This window comes from Xiphophorus couchianus, chromosome 17 (genome assembly GCF_001444195.1).
Source record: "Xiphophorus couchianus chromosome 17, X_couchianus-1.0, whole genome shotgun sequence".
NCBI classification, from domain to species: domain Eukaryota; kingdom Metazoa; phylum Chordata; class Actinopteri; order Cyprinodontiformes; family Poeciliidae; genus Xiphophorus; species Xiphophorus couchianus.
The window spans coordinates 17,478,878-17,494,593 of record NC_040244.1 but is presented as its reverse complement, the minus strand read 5'-3'; the positions used below and the strand labels follow the sequence as shown (position 1 = coordinate 17,494,593).

The following is a 15,716-nucleotide window of genomic DNA, read 5'->3' as shown; positions in this document are numbered from 1 at the left end:
CCTTTTGGGAATAAAAAATGTTTTTAAATTGAACTGAAGTTACTTGGGATTCCAGTTTCACCATTAAATTCAGTTGATGTAGAATTTGTTGAACTTTAGTCACATCTGAACTGATGTGGAGATGGGAAAATCAAGCAGCTCAGAACTGTTTGTGGAACAAATCTTCAGAGAACATCCCAATCAATCAGAGTGGAAGAAAAAAAATTATTTGTAATTATTTCAAATAAGCCACGCAATCAATTCAAATTCTTAGAAAGACAGTATTGAAGAGTTTTAATAGGCAGATTAAGTGCAAATAAAGCAATGCAGTTTTAACAAACTGCATTGGTACACTGGTACATTGTTAGATTGAAAAGGAAAAGCGAAAGAAACATAATTTATGAAAATGTTTAGCCCCATCCATATTTTAGACCTTAAGACCATTCTCACTCTACTGCAGCATGACTGTTGCATAGACATGTTGCTTTACCAGGCTGATATTACAGATGCAAAATCATAAAGGTAACATTATTTAACTTCATATTATTATGTAATTAAGATCTACTGGAAGCCTATTAATTGTTTGTGTGACTATTGGTACAATATTATTGTTCTGTTGTAGGCTCAGGATGTAATCAAGGACAGAAAGGCCAGGATTCCAGAAACAAATAAGATGCAATGACTTTACTCATTATTTATAAAACCCAAATTATTACTCATCAGTCATCATCTGATCTGCAGCTCATAACAAAAACACCCTGAACTGATTGAAATTGTGTTTATATTAGCAAGTATTACTGTTGGCTGGATGGAAATTGTTACGGTTGAATTAGATTAAAGCTGAATAAAGTTTAGATAAATAATTCCAATCTTTCTGACCACACACTTCAGCAATCACTTTTCAAATTTAAATAAAATAAGCTGTGACAATTTACACATAGAACAGGCAATGTATGGTGAATGGTTTGCATTATTGAGCAAAAACAGTTTTACAATGGAAACTAAGACTGTTTTTTATATTTTAAAGTAAATATAAAAACATTTTATTTATAAGTCCAGATTTGTTTTTTATCTTTTAGAAAATTGGATAAAGTTCGGAAACTATCTTTTTCCATACATATTAAAACTTTTAAAAACACTGAAAGCAAACTCCATATTTTCCACATTTTTAAAGACTTCAAACAAATTGATCATCAGTTTTTCAAGAAACTGACTTTCCATCACCTCAAAATTTACATGAAAGACTTCTAAAGGCACTTGCTGAAGACCCCTCACAGTGAAACTCCAATGTGTTGACATAGAGAGAGATCAGTTAATGGACAGAAAAATAAAATCTGAATCGAGATAAATGCTTTAGAATAAATACATATGTGCAAATTTACAGCTAACAGGTAGAGTTACAATCCTCTGCCTTGAAGTACATCTTTGCTCCCAGTGGGAGGGGCCAAGTCCTCATGAGGCTCACCCCACCTTTCCTCCACCCAGAGGGAGCAGAATGTAGTCCAGTCAAAGTCCAGGTTTTCACGGCCGTTCCAGGCTCTGAGCCTCATCCTGTGAGCCAACAAAGAAGCAGACTTGCTGTGAGGAGGGCGGGGAAGTGAGAGAGGAGGAGGTAGACGATGGGATGTCCCAGTAGTTGCTGTGAAGGTCAAAGGAAGAAAGAGCAGGAACGATGGTCTGTGTGGGACTTTCAGGCTTTGAAGGGAGCGGCGGGACGCTCAAGCACTTCCTCAGGCAGCGCTCACTGTACAAGGCAAACATTCAGAACAACAGATTATAAATGAACAGAGCTGATCTGAAACCATTTAAGAACAGATGGAGCCACTGATTTTTTTTTACTGTCTGACATGAAACCAGACTAAATATTTCATTTTTAAATCAGTTAGGGTCATCAAAATAATTTGTATTTACTAAATTCCAGGATGTGAGACTTTCTGCAAGGTCAACCACTTGTACCTCGCTCCACTGAGAGCTTCAAGTCGGGTCTGGCCTGGTCTAGTTGGGTTTATAAGTCATTTTATGGTCCAGCATGTTCAGGAGAGCATGTTCAGGTGAAGCACCTGCCAACAGGTACTTCACCTGTTGGCAGTTGGACTCTCACTGGGTCTCAGTACTAGTACTAATTTCATTTGAAAGTTATTTCACTTGTAATAAGATATTTTTCCCATGTTATACCATACCATACCATACCAACTTTATTTATGAAGCACTTTAAAACAACCACAGCTGATACAAAGTGCTGTACATCAAAACACAACATAACAATAAAAAAGCATAAAATAAAAACTTACAGTTTAAAAACAAAAACATACAATTTAAAACTAGATCCCTCTAGAGTTGAAAGCCAAATAAAATAGATGGGTTTTAAGACGAGCTTTAAAAGTGGACAGTGAAGGGGCCTCCCTGACCTGCAAAGGCAAGTTGTTCCATAATTTGGGGCCCATGACAGAGAAAGCCCTGTCCCCTCTGAGCTTCCTTCTTGATCTCGGTACCTCCAAAAGCAGCTGATCTGCGGACCTAAGAGACCGATAAGGTATGTATGGGTGAAGAAGCTCAGAGAGGTAAGCCGGGGCAAGATTATGTAGTGATTTAAAAACAAACATAAGAATTTTAAAATGAATCCTAAAATATACAGGCAGCCAGTGAAGTGAGGCCAGGACAGGGGTCACGTGTTCCCTCTTTCGAGTTCCCGTCAGCAGTCATGCAGCAGCATTCTGTACTAGCTGCAGACGTGAGAGCAGTGACTGACTAACTCCCAGATAAAGTGCGTTACAGTAATCCAATCGAGTTGAAATAAAAGCATGGATCACTGTTTCAAAATGCTGCCTGGAAAGAAAAGATTTCACTGACGCCAATCGCCTTAAATGATAAAAGCTGGACTTAACCACGGCTCTGATTTGGCTGTCCAATTTAAAATCACTGTCCACCTTAAAACCAAGATCTGTAATAACAGGTTTAAAATAAACCTCCAAGGGTCCCAGGTCAACAGAGGAGGACTCACAGGAGCCACTGGGTCCAAACACCATCACCTCTGTTTTGTTTTCATTAAAATTTAAAAAGTTCAAGGCCAACCAAGCTTTAATATCACCTAGACATGCCAGGAGATGTTTGATAGAATGTACATCCTTTTGCTTCAGGGGCAAATAAATCTGACAATCATCAGCGTAACAATGAAACGAAATCCCATGTTTCCTGAGGACAGAACCCAGAGGCAGTAAATAAAGAGAGAAAAGCAGTGGGCCCAGAATTGAGCCCTGTGGGACGCCATAAGGCATTGAAGCAGCAGATGATTCAGAGTCACCAATCTTGACTGAGATTGTTCTCTCCTCCAGGTAAGACCTGAACCATTTAAGAACAGTGCCACCAATACCTACAACGTGGTGTAATCGCGATATTAAAATGTCGTGGTCTACTGTATCAAAGGCAGCAGTTAGGTCAAGTAAAATCAGAACAACATGGTTACCAGAATCACATGCAAGAAGGATGTCATTAAAAACTCTTATTAAAGCAGATTGTGTGCTATGAAGAGTTTTAAAACCTGACTGGAAAACCTATGGAATGCCATTGTAATCTAAAAACTGTTTCAGCTGACAGTACACAAGTTTTTCTAAAACCTTAGAAAGAAAAGGCAGCTTCGAAATAGGCCGATAATTAGCCAGAACAGTTTGATCAAGGCCAGGTTTTTTAAGCAGTGGTTGCACTACTGCATGTTTAAAACTAGCAGGGATTCATTATAGTGAATTAATCTGCCAGTCCAACTAGTAATATTTACTATGTGTAAACGCTCTGGGCTACGCCACAGAGTCTCCTGGACTTCCATGAATGCTAAAGCTAATTAGCACGGATAAATGGTTTTCATGGTACAATAAGTCGTTTCTCCACATTCTGAGCATCAGGAACACAAGGTTGATTGACAGCGCTTAGACCCTCCTCCTGACTCTGATTGGTTGTTTCTGAGCGATGCATTTCTTAAGACAGCAATAGTAGCTCAATCCTTCCGCAAATAATTTGTCTCATATTATACTGTCATAACATGGTGACACTATTAACAAATATTTTTGTAAAAGTTACATACTAAAGCTTTAATTGGGAAAAAAAACGATGTATGGAAATAGGAGTGGGCATTTATCATATGATTTATCAATTATTGTGGTAAATTTCTTGTCATGCTAAAAAATTTGATGATCGTTGTCACAATAAATTCCAATTAATGATGTTTAAAACCCTCCAAAGCTGTTCATATTGTTAGTTTGACCATTTTCTCCACTGTTTGTTCATTGATTATCAATAACCATCAAATCAACTGTGAGCAGCTCAGTGACACACAGTACACTGCTTTCAGTGATTGGTGTGGTAAAGAAGTGTATGTGAAATTAAAAGTTTTTAAGAGCAGGACTTGTGTTTGTGGGTCTGTGATTGCTGTGCCAAGCTGTCACAGCCATACAGTTACCGAAAATAGTAACATTGCAAATTGTTCTTATTATAATATAAGAATTAATTCTTATAGCCGCTCTGGCTGGGGCAATTTATCATTATCACAATAGTACCACATACTATTGTGGTAAAACGTCCATATAGCCCTCTCCTTCAAGGAAACAAATAGACTGGTCAATTGAAATGCATCTTTATCCAAGATTTCCTCGGCTTGGATACTTGGGCCTACTATATGTTCACTAAAGACTTTAAAGTGAAGTAATGGATGGCTTCAGGTGCTTCACCTATTGGCAGCAGCTGCGTTGGTTTTCCAGGCCTGTCTGTACACGTCACCTGCCACCCCAAACAGCCAGCGCACGTCAGCAGGCACCTCTGGGATCCACTCCACAAACCTGCCACACACACCACATGTTCACATATATCATATTCTATGAAGAAATGTTTAATACCCACAGAACGTTTAGCAGTTTCTGTCACATTACAGCTACTACCCTTTATGCATTTAATTGTCATTTGGAACAGGAAGGAAAATCTAAACTTTTAATAAACACGTTGTGGATCCCTCCAGCTTACCTCTGGGCCACAGAATATGCAGACTGGACCGGAAGTGTGTATGGCATCAGCATGTAGGAAGCAACTCTCAGTGGCAGCATGCCAGACACTCTGGCATAAAGACCCGATTTGTCTTGGCAGGCCTCACAGAACACTGTTAGACATGAGGAGGGGGAATATTCAGCTGCATGCTGAGGCGTCATCTTATCTGTAATGATCAACTTTCAAACTTAGAGTCAACATCCCACCTTTCTTTATGTGGGTGGGCAGAACAATGTGCTCATCCAGCCACCAGTGCTTGTTGTGCAGCAGGTGGAGTCTACGCAGCACCCACTCCTTGGTGCTCTCAGCAGGCTTGGAGCAGCAGCTGCTGGAGCCGGAGCCGGGGCCGGGGCCGGGGCCGAAGCCGGGACCGATTCCGGAGCTGTCTGGCAGGCTGTGGCTGGGGCAATCCAACATCAGCAAGTCTGGCAGCAACAAACACACACAGACCACATAGCTCAGGCTAACTGCAGCTCAGACAAGGCTGCAGGCGGCAGAACAACACGGGACTCACTGTTCTCCTGAAGGAAGCGCAAAGCGTCCTTATAGCCGCTCTGACACATGTCAGCCAGGACCTGAGGGAGAGGTAGGCATCAGGTCAAAGGCTTTGCTTCACCTGCCACTGCTATTTCTGACTACCTGCAGGGTCACTGAAGTTTTTTAAAGTCAGACCATAAGAAAGAAGAAAATAAATCTAAATTTGTTCTACAAATATTGTTACATCATTTATTCACTTCATGAGTTTCTTAACAGCTTCTTGTGTTTCACGATTTTTGGTCAACATTGAAATCAGAACCAGATTTATAACTTTGTGCACAAAAACAAGCAATTTGACTTCAGTTCCACTTTTACCGTCATTGAAGACATTTAAAATAGAAAAGGGTATAATAAAAAAAGATGATATTTCATATAAATATGCACATGTATGTGTTTTCATAGAAAGAAAAGAGTAGGCTGAATTTGTGAAAATATGCATAGTATTACTCTGGAGTCTGACTGTTGAGTCTCACAAACATTCTGGACTGGTGATCCTTTAGAACTAAATGAAAGTCCAAAATGAAAAAAAAACGCTATTTGGATTTTTATGAAAACTGATGAACATAATCACTTAACTGTCTTTAAATTGATGTAAAGTTTTGGTTACATTCCTGATCAGCACCACATGCCAACGTCTCCAGCCGTTTGTCCCAAAAAAAGCCATCTTTAATAAAATTCACCATGATTTGGAAAAGGACCTGCCACAAAATGGCTGCCACTTAAACTGCCCATTTACAAAGTGTCAAGTTAAAAGTAAAAATCTGAATGAGTCAGGTTTGTGTGACCACCAGGGGGCAGGAGAGTTAGCATCTTCTGAAGTTGTGGCAAATGAAAAGCAGCATCACCAGGTTCTAAATGGTTTCCTGATGAAGAGCATAGCATTGTGGGAGTTTCTACCTTGGGTTCTGGGGGAAACAGAGCTCTGCTGAGGCGGTACAGGTTCCCCATGTTCATCTGGATGCTGGTGTTAGTGAAGCGGAGCTCATGGAAGCTGGTGGAGTTATCCCGAGGGCAGATGTCGCTTTCACCAGAGAAGGGCGAGATGGTGATGGTGTTCTTCAGCTCTGACTGAGGCAGGTTATCACTGATTCCACCGTCCACATACCGCTGCACACACACACACGCAAACAAACAAACAGGGAGATGTTCAGCAAATAGGTGAATTTTCTGTCAATAATTCACAATTCCACATAAGTCGCATTTTGCAGAAAAAAGAACACTTAACTATAGGGGACTTCCACTGAATTACAGTTAGTACCATCATTAATCTTTCTTAGAAAGTTACAAAAGGATATCTAACTGTTTTCTGCTAAAAGTTACAGAGAGTGATTTGTTTCTTACTGGAGTTTTTTTAACCACCATCAGCCTCCTGACTATAGTTCAGTTCCCAGTGGAATATGACTTCTGTACCCACAAAGAGCTCTTTCAATTTTAGATTTGTAATATTAATGTTATTTTTGATGCATAATAGTCAGAAATAGCAGTGGCAGGTGAATTGTTACGTTAATGTTATTAATGTCACCAGCAGTTAATAATACAAACTGTTTGCCGAGGAACCTCGGCAGCCGGAGGTTCCAACAGGTTTTCCAGACCTCCATCAGTCCAGCACAAATTTACTGTCCTCTGCCATGACTTCTCCGTGAACTATGGAGCAACAGTTCTTACATCAACGTTCTTCACAGAAAGCACTTTAAACTGTGTAGCCACGCTCAGGGAAGGAGATGGGTTTGACTGATCTACTGTATCTTCAGAGAACAACATCTTGCTTCCATTCTGTGGAACATGTCAGGAGAAAAGAAGGGTTCCATGACCCTGAGCTCCCAGAGGAGGACTGCTCTGGTTGTAAACTTCCACTTAGTCAGAGAAGAACAGGTTTGTTTCACAGAGTGCCAGCTACAGAAAGTAGGGCAGAACAGGAATGAGCACTGGGCACACACACACACTCTGACTTAATAGTGGCGTAACGCTGGATTTACGCTGGAGCCAGCAGACCTACTTTCTAATAATTCCAGGATCTTGACCATTTATCCAAAGGACATAGATGATATTTTAGTACGACTGGGTTCTGGGTACTAGTGCAGTAAACCAAAGGACAGTTCAGTCTGTGACACTGAAAAGAAATCCACAGAGGAACAAAGTCAAAATAACAAAATAAACTCAGCTAGAAGAGTTTTCAGGCAATGTGAGTTACGTTTCAGATTTTGTACTAGGTTTTGTATAAATATTAATGTTTCTTTGAATGTTTTTACAAGCATTCAAAGAAAATGTATCACTATATAAGCATTTCTTATCAGTGGGTATCAATAATTATTGATTAGTTTTTGTTTTATATATCTGAAATCCTACCAGACTGTGGTGTGATCTTTCCTGTTTTATCCAGTTTTCTCTCCACATTGTTGTTCTTTTTTAAGCAGTTCAGAGGCACAGCCAAACCTGACACTGCTGCTGTGCAAGTTACCGTATTTTCCGCACTATAAGGCGCACCTAAAAACCTTCAATTTTCTCAAAAGCCGAGAGTGCGCCTTATAATCTGGTGCACCTTATTGAGCCACAACAGGTCTCAAAACTACAGTCATGGCCAAATGTTTTGAGAATGATTCAAATGTTAATATTTACAAAGTCTACTGCTTCAGTTTTTATAACGGCAACTTGCATATACTCCAGAATGTTATAAAGAGTGATCAGCGTAACAGCAATTAATTGCAAAGTCAATATTTGCCTAGAAAATGAACTTTATCCCCCAAAACACATTTCAACTTCATTGCAGCCCTGCCTTAAAAGGACCAGCTAACATTGTTTCAGTGATTGATCCATTAACACAGGTGTGGGTGGTGATGAGGACAGGGCTGGAGATCAATCTGTCATGATTAAGTAAGAATGACACCACTGGACACTTTAAAAAGAGGCTGGTGCTTGGCATCATTGTTTCTCTTCTGTGAACCATGGTTACCTCGAAAGAAACACGTGCAGTCATCATTGCACTGCACAAAAATGGCCTAACAGGAAAGAAAATCGCAGCTAGAAAGATTGCACCTCAGTCAACAATCTATCGCATCATCAAGAACTTCAAGGAGAGAGGTTCCATTGTTGCCAAAAAGCTCCCGGGCGCCCAAGAAAGACCAGCAAGCGCCAGGACCGTCTCTTAAAAGTGTTTCAGCTGCGGGATCGGGCTACCAGCAGTGCAGAGCTTGCTCAGGAATGGCAGCAGGCAGGTGTGAGTGCATCTGCACGCACTGTGAGGCGGAGACTCTTGGAGCAAGGCCTGGTCTCAAGGAGGTCAGCAAAGAAGCCACTTCTCTCCAGGAAAAACATCAGGGACAGACTGATATTCTGCAAAAGGTCCAGGGGGTGGACTGCTGAGGACTGGGGTAAAGTCATTTTCTCTGATGAATCCCCTTTCCGATTGTTTGGGACATCTGGAAAACAGCTTGTTCGGAGAAGACAAGGTGAGCACTACCACCAGTCTTGTCTCATGCCAACTGTAAAGCATCCTGAAACCATTCATGTGTGGGTTTGCTTCTCAGCCAAGGGAGTCGGCTCTCTCACAGTCTTACCTAAAAACACAGCCATGAATAAAGAATGGTACCAGAATGTCCTCCGAGAGCAACTTCTTCCAACCGTCCAAGAGCAGTTTGGTGATGAACAATGCCTTTTCCAGCATGATGGAGCACCTTGCCATAAAGCAAAGGTGATATCTAACTGGCTCAGGGAACAAAACAGAGATTTTGGGTCCATGGCCTGGAAACTCCCCTGATCTTAATCCCATTGAAAACTTGTGGTCAATCATCAAGAGACGGATGGACAAACGAAAACCTAGGAATTCTGACAAAATGCAAGCATTGATTGTGCAAGAATGGACTGCTATCAGTCAGGATTTGGTCCAGAAATTGATTGAGAGCATGCCAGGGAGAATTGCAGAGGTCCTGAAGAAGAGGGGTCAACACTGGAAATATTGACTTGCTGCATTAACTCATTCTAACTGTCATTAAAAGCTTTTGTTACTCATAATATGATTGCAATTGTAGTTCTGTATGTGATGACATCTGACATACACAGATGAAAACCAGAGGGCAGCAGATCATGTGAAAATATAATATTTGTGTCATTCTCAATACTTTTGGCCATGACTGTACGGTAAGCAGTCGCCGACTTCATTTTCCCCCGTAGAAGAAGAAGCGCGCGGTGCATGCTGGATTTTGTGCAAAGACCCCAAAATGGCTCCTATTAAGAGACACGCTTACGACGCAGAGTTTAAGCTCAAGGCGATCAGTCACGCAGTAGAACACGGGAATAGAGCAGCAGCGAGAGCATTTAACATGAACAAATCAATGGTGCGGAAGTGGATATATATTGTGATTGCACTAATGTTTGATTTACTGTAACAGTATCGGACTGTTTTTTACGTGTTTATTGAATCGAGAAAAAGTTCCCCTCCACTATATGTTATACCTTGGTGTTGTTAAAAGATAAACTGTGTCACGAAAATACCACGTCACTTACTTTACCTCGGGGAAAATAATAAAACAGCTGTTTATTCATTTTGGGAATGAACGGAGTTTTCAGAACGCTGGTTTGTAATCTATTAATAAAGTTTGGCTGACCTATCTGACTATTTTGTTAACATTCCCTTTAGTGCAGTTCCATTTAATAGATGCATAACGTAACCCCAGCCTCTACTGTAGCGTCTATTCTGTGCGCCTTATAATGCCTTATCTATGAAAAAAGTTTTAAAATAGGAAAATCGAAGGTGCGCCTTATAATGTGGTGCGCCTTATAGTGCGGAAAATACGGTACTCAACAGGTTGTTGCTAGGTAAATCAAAGAGTATGTGAGTTAGTAGATGTCACCAACCTTGCTTAGTTGGTCAGGAGAGGTTGAGCAGCTAAACCTTTTCCTCTGCCTAAAACCCCCAGAATGCTGTGTAATTCTGGATGGATAGGAATTCAGTGAAATTATTGAGTATTCCATCAGAAGTATTATCTATATACACTGCTCAAAAAAATAAAGGGAACACTCAAATAACACATCCTAGATCTGAATGAAAGAAATATTCTCATCGAATACTTTGTTCTGTACAAAATTCCATTTGCACAACAGCTGGTGAAATTGATTGTCAATCAGTGTTGCTTCCTAAGTGGACAGTTTGATTTCACAGAAGTTTGATTTACTTGGAGTTATATTGTGTTGTTTAAGTGTTCCCTTTATTTTTTTGAGCAGTATATTTATATCTTGCTGAAAAGTTACTTTTTAGTTAGTTTTGTCCTATTTCAAGTTTATTACAATATTTGCAGAAGAAACTAGACCACAAAAACTTGGTAAGATTTTATGTTTTGCAGTGGGATAAATCCTGCAGCCATGTCTCAGTAAAATACAGAATAATGTTTGCCTGACTTGGTAAGATTGGCTGGGTTCTCTGTAGGACTTTGAATACATAGTTCTCATGTGACATCACACATCCATGAACTTTGTAACTGACTGCCATCTTGGCAGGTAGTTACTATGACAACAATAAACAAGCCACAATCTTAGAACTAGCTTTCACCTTATTCCTAACTTATAAACTATCGAAGTACATTATAACTATTACTTGATCACAATTTTTAAGTGCCCTACCCACTTCTGTGTAATAATAAGATAAATATCAGTGATATTTACTGTAGTACTGCCAAACTAGCAAAATTAGCAAGTAGTGAAGTGAACTGTGTCATAGTTCTAGTATGTCATAGTAGGAGATCAGAGGCATGAGAATCCTGGGAATTATCAAGTTTTTGGCCCTTTGGTCAGAAAGGGCCAAAACAGCCCTTTTCAAAACAGAGGCCTCCCATGGCCTATATGGAGCAGTATATGGCCTATATGGCCAAAACCAGTGCTGACCCAACAGAAGCACTGAAGCAACAGAAGGTCCAGCACTGTTTCCTGTGTTTCCAAGTGTACTCCTGGTTCTCAGTGTGGTTCTCTGCAGTCCCAAAGCCTTTGACATGGCTCAATAAATCTGTCCAGACTGATAATGTTAATGACACTGGTTCTTATCTGTTCTTGAATTTCTTTCATAATGTGCAGATGTTTGAGATCTTTTAGCCAACTTCAGTCAGTCAGCTTCTATTAAGGGCTTCTTAATTTGATGCATAAAGAACTCTTTTGATGCGTTGCAAGTCAAGGCTGGGGGGCTCCCAGAATGCACCGGGAGTATTCTCCAGTATATTTACTGACGCTGGATCCTCACCAATGGCAATATGAAGCCTGTGTCCAAAACACACTTCTTTCTGTAACTAATGTGCAATGACAACATTGGCAACGATTTGTGAAGAAATAATAAAGCATGCAAGTTTCTCATAGTGACCTCTCCTGTGTATCCATGTCTATGTCCTATTTCACTATCTGCAGTTCTTATTATTCAAAACAAACACATCCATTCACAGAAAAGATAAAGGCCAGTAAACATCACTGTGGACAGGACACAGTGCACTGAACCTATAGATAACACGGAGGAGACTTCCTGTCCATAAACTCCAACCATTTTGTCACAAATAATCGATCCTGTGGCGTTGTGAATGTGATATTCAGGAAGCAGAATAAGGGAAGAGAAGACAAGGTTCCATACATGTCTGAGACACAAATGTGATTTCAGCTTCTATCTTTATCAATAATCACAGTCAACATAACATCTCAGTAAAGTGAGCCATCCTTATGTTTATCATGTATACAACATCTCACAGTAGTTGCTTCAGTGATCTCAGGTTTATCTGGATTCTTCCTAAAAGCTGGACTGTGGCATGCAAAGCCTTTTTATTTGTTATTTTACTCTCCCTCACTTTCAACATGGAATGGCACTAAAGCTGCTTTTACTGCTCACTTTTATAAAAGGGTTTTTAGTACTACGTTCAGGTTAAACTTTCAGTATTTTATTAAAATATCCTTATGCAGTTTTTATCTTTACCGGTGATCAGTTTTCCACAACACCTGTCTGTTTTTCACTCTTTATTTAGGCTTTTTAAAGTGAGTAAACATTTTCCCCAATACACACAAAAGTGAAAAACTTTCAAAAAAGAAGAATGACCAGAAGCAAAGAGCAGGCCAGAAGTACCAAATGAACTTAGAGAGCAGAGGCCCTGTCCAGAAATATTCTGACTTAAATTCACAGGAAAATGTAACTTTCTCCATCAGAGTGGATCTGTTCATTGATTTTGTTTTGGGGAATCAGTTTTTAGTGAATTCCTGGTTACAACCTTCTGCTTTTTATCAAGATAGTGATTATCTGGTGTTATCACCAGTTGACATAACTTCTTCTGCCACTTTTACATGTGCTTTTCTGATACCAGACTCCTTAAATTATTTGGTGTCAGAACTCTTCTAACCAAGTAGATTCATGTACTCTAAGACAGCAGTACCCTCAGACAGTCATCACCCCCTCAACTCCCCCCGGTGATACTGTGTCCCCTCTGGCCATTACTTATCCACATATTGATCTCTGTATGGTAAACGGTTTGCTAAAAATCCTTTGCTTGTTTGTGTGTTAAAGTGAAACTTCTAGAAGATGGAACTGTACTTTGCAACATTATTATGCATGAATTTATATGGTGGATTATCATCTACTTCCAGTGCAGAGAACTTAACTTTACAGCTTTATCACTGAGTTGAGGATCCAATCTAACCTGGAAGACTTTGTTTGAACTGAATGACTCTGGAAGTCAATGTAACCAGTGACAGAAACTCAGTCAGAATGATGGTTGGATCCAAAACCAGAGGTCAAAACAGCTGTTGAATAGCTATATGTTTTATTACAGATAACATGCAATTCAGAACTCTAGATGATTTTACCTGAAGAAAAATTTAATGATTCTGTTTCAAAGTTAACCAGATTTATGTTTTTTCAAGATTTCATTAAATAAAAAACAAAGTGTGACTTAAATTTATGATAAATCAAACATTGCTTTCATTAGACCTGATATAGTTTAAAATGTATCATTATAATTATTGTTTTTCCCTGTTTAGTGAAACGGGTACTAATAATAACAAGTAGGGGTGCAACTTACAATTATCTTAGTAATCAATTATTCTGACAATTAAACATTTAATCGAATACAAAAATGGCACATTCTTCAGATTTTTCATTTAACCACTTCAGCATTTTTTGTGCAATATTAGAAATACATTAAAAGATGCAATTAAACAAATAATCCCCCTTTAAATAAGAAAATAAACATTTTACTGTCTTAAAAGCAATAACAGAATTATTTTAGTGACCGCTTGATCATTTGTAGCAAAAAAAAAAAAAAATCCTTCTAACGTCAATATGTGAAAACATTTCTGCTTAATGTCACATCAATACAGTGTAGGCAGTGGCGGTCTCTGAGCGACATGGGTAGCCGCCCAGGGTGGTGTTTCGTGAGGGGTGGCATGAATGGCCCATGAACACAGGAGCTGGGGTGGAAGGTGGTTTGCCCAGGGCACCAAACAGGCTAGGACCACCTCTGACTGTAGCGCTTATCTGGTGACTATTTTATTGATTAATCAACACAAAAGGTACTTGATATGATTTTTTTTTTTTTTTTTTTTAAGAATCTGAACCAGGAGATGCCAAAACTGCCATGCGAGGAGTTCAGGGTAGAACAGCTTTACAGACAAATGTTTTTTTTTTAAAAATCATAAATGCAACATGTATATATTTTTGTACAGTTTTGGCTTCATTATTGCTCTGAGTGTGTTGTTTTTTCAACAAATGCCATTTTTTTGAGTCTGTATACTCCAGTTAACAATTAATCAATTACTAAGTAAGTTATTTGATGATTAAATAATCGATTAATCTGACTAATCATTAACCCTCAGCTCTAGTAACATTACACCTACCACTCCTCTGAAGGATGGAGGAATCAGTCCACAGTAGATGGGGATGAAACAGCTGCAGACCAGAGCCTGATGACAGAACACAGGGTTAACAATGGTCCAGTCAGAGCACCGGGACACTTTTAGTGCAAACACACACACACACACACCCACACACACACACACGCACACACACCTGGATGAGCTCCTCTTTGGAACCGAACTCTGACACCAGCACGTTCTCTCCGTCTGATACTCTGGTCAGGGAGACACAGAGCCTGCCAGAGGCCAGGATGTGAGCATTAGAGGGCAGGTCCCGGTTCAGGCCGGACCTCAGAACTTTCACCAGGTTGAAGGTTGGGTGGAGTGGACCCAGGTTTCTCTTCCTAGCTTCCTTTGCCACCTCAATGACGTCCTCACAGCATTTTGCTGGGACAGACACAACAGCAGCACACGATCAGTACTTTGTGGCCCACGTGAACCGTTTCTCATGACAGAGGTCAGAGCAGCCTCTTTATCACTCAGCGTGCAGAGGTCGGTAGAGACCGACACTTGTTTGTTGATCGCTTCCTACAATTATGCTTATTCATGAGAATGGGAGTTAGATTGGCTTTGACTCATGCAGAGGGAAGTTAACTTTTGAACAATACGCTCCAAATCACATTTCCTGTCTTCTGCAGCATTCATATAATAAACTGTTCAACACTGAACCAGCTTAACCGGCCTCACATATCAACAATAAGCAACAAATACATGACTTTATTATATTCTATGAATCAATATTTTTCTTACCTATGCATGCTTGGCTTGCGAGAACTGAGGCGGTGAGCGCCCCGGCAGAGGCCCCGTACAGCCGGGTGGCTCCTTTCACAAGGTACGGGGCTTTCTCCAGCAGGCAGCTGGCCACTCCGATGTGGTAGATCCCCAAGAAGCCGCACCCGGCAAAGGACAGGTTCCAGCCGGCCTTCAGGTCGAACATGGCGGGACATGCCCCGGCTGGGGAACCCTGAGCTGGGACGGGACACAAAGTTGGGGAAGCTGTCTCTGGCGCTGGCCGAGAGGAAGCAGCTGCGAAAACAGCCAGCTTATAAACAGCTTTGGATGCCTTCACGGACCGTCTGAATTATTACTAACTGGTATTGTTGTGAGTATGTTTTCATTTTGCACAAGCAATGCATTATACGCAAGCTTCTTCAGAGTTCTTTAATTACCTAATATAGTTTCTTCTCCTTTTTCGTGATGTTTTCATGCTGAAACTGGATGCAGATGAGATTTTCAAGCTGGAGTAAATACCTCATACCCTGCAAGCGCTGTACTCTGCATTGAATAGATTTCTGACTATAATGATC

At 40.2% G+C, this 15,716-nt stretch overlaps 1 protein-coding gene across 1 annotated transcript; it reads right to left on the bottom strand.

Moving 5' to 3' along the window:
• Positions 1-246: 246 nt before the first annotated feature.
• On the bottom strand, positions 247-15,447 carry pnpla3 (patatin-like phospholipase domain containing 3). Its single transcript, XM_028043619.1, has 9 exons — positions 15,160-15,447; positions 14,564-14,796; positions 14,392-14,457; positions 6,442-6,651; positions 5,522-5,582; positions 5,214-5,432; positions 4,987-5,119; positions 4,698-4,805; positions 247-1,723 (listed from the first exon to the last, which is right to left on the bottom strand). The coding sequence occupies exons 1-9, from the start codon at positions 15,344-15,346 to the stop codon at positions 1,501-1,503; spliced, it is 1,440 nt and encodes a 479-aa protein (XP_027899420.1). The 5' UTR covers positions 15,347-15,447; the 3' UTR covers positions 247-1,500.
• Between the last annotated feature and the right edge of the window lie 269 nt (positions 15,448-15,716).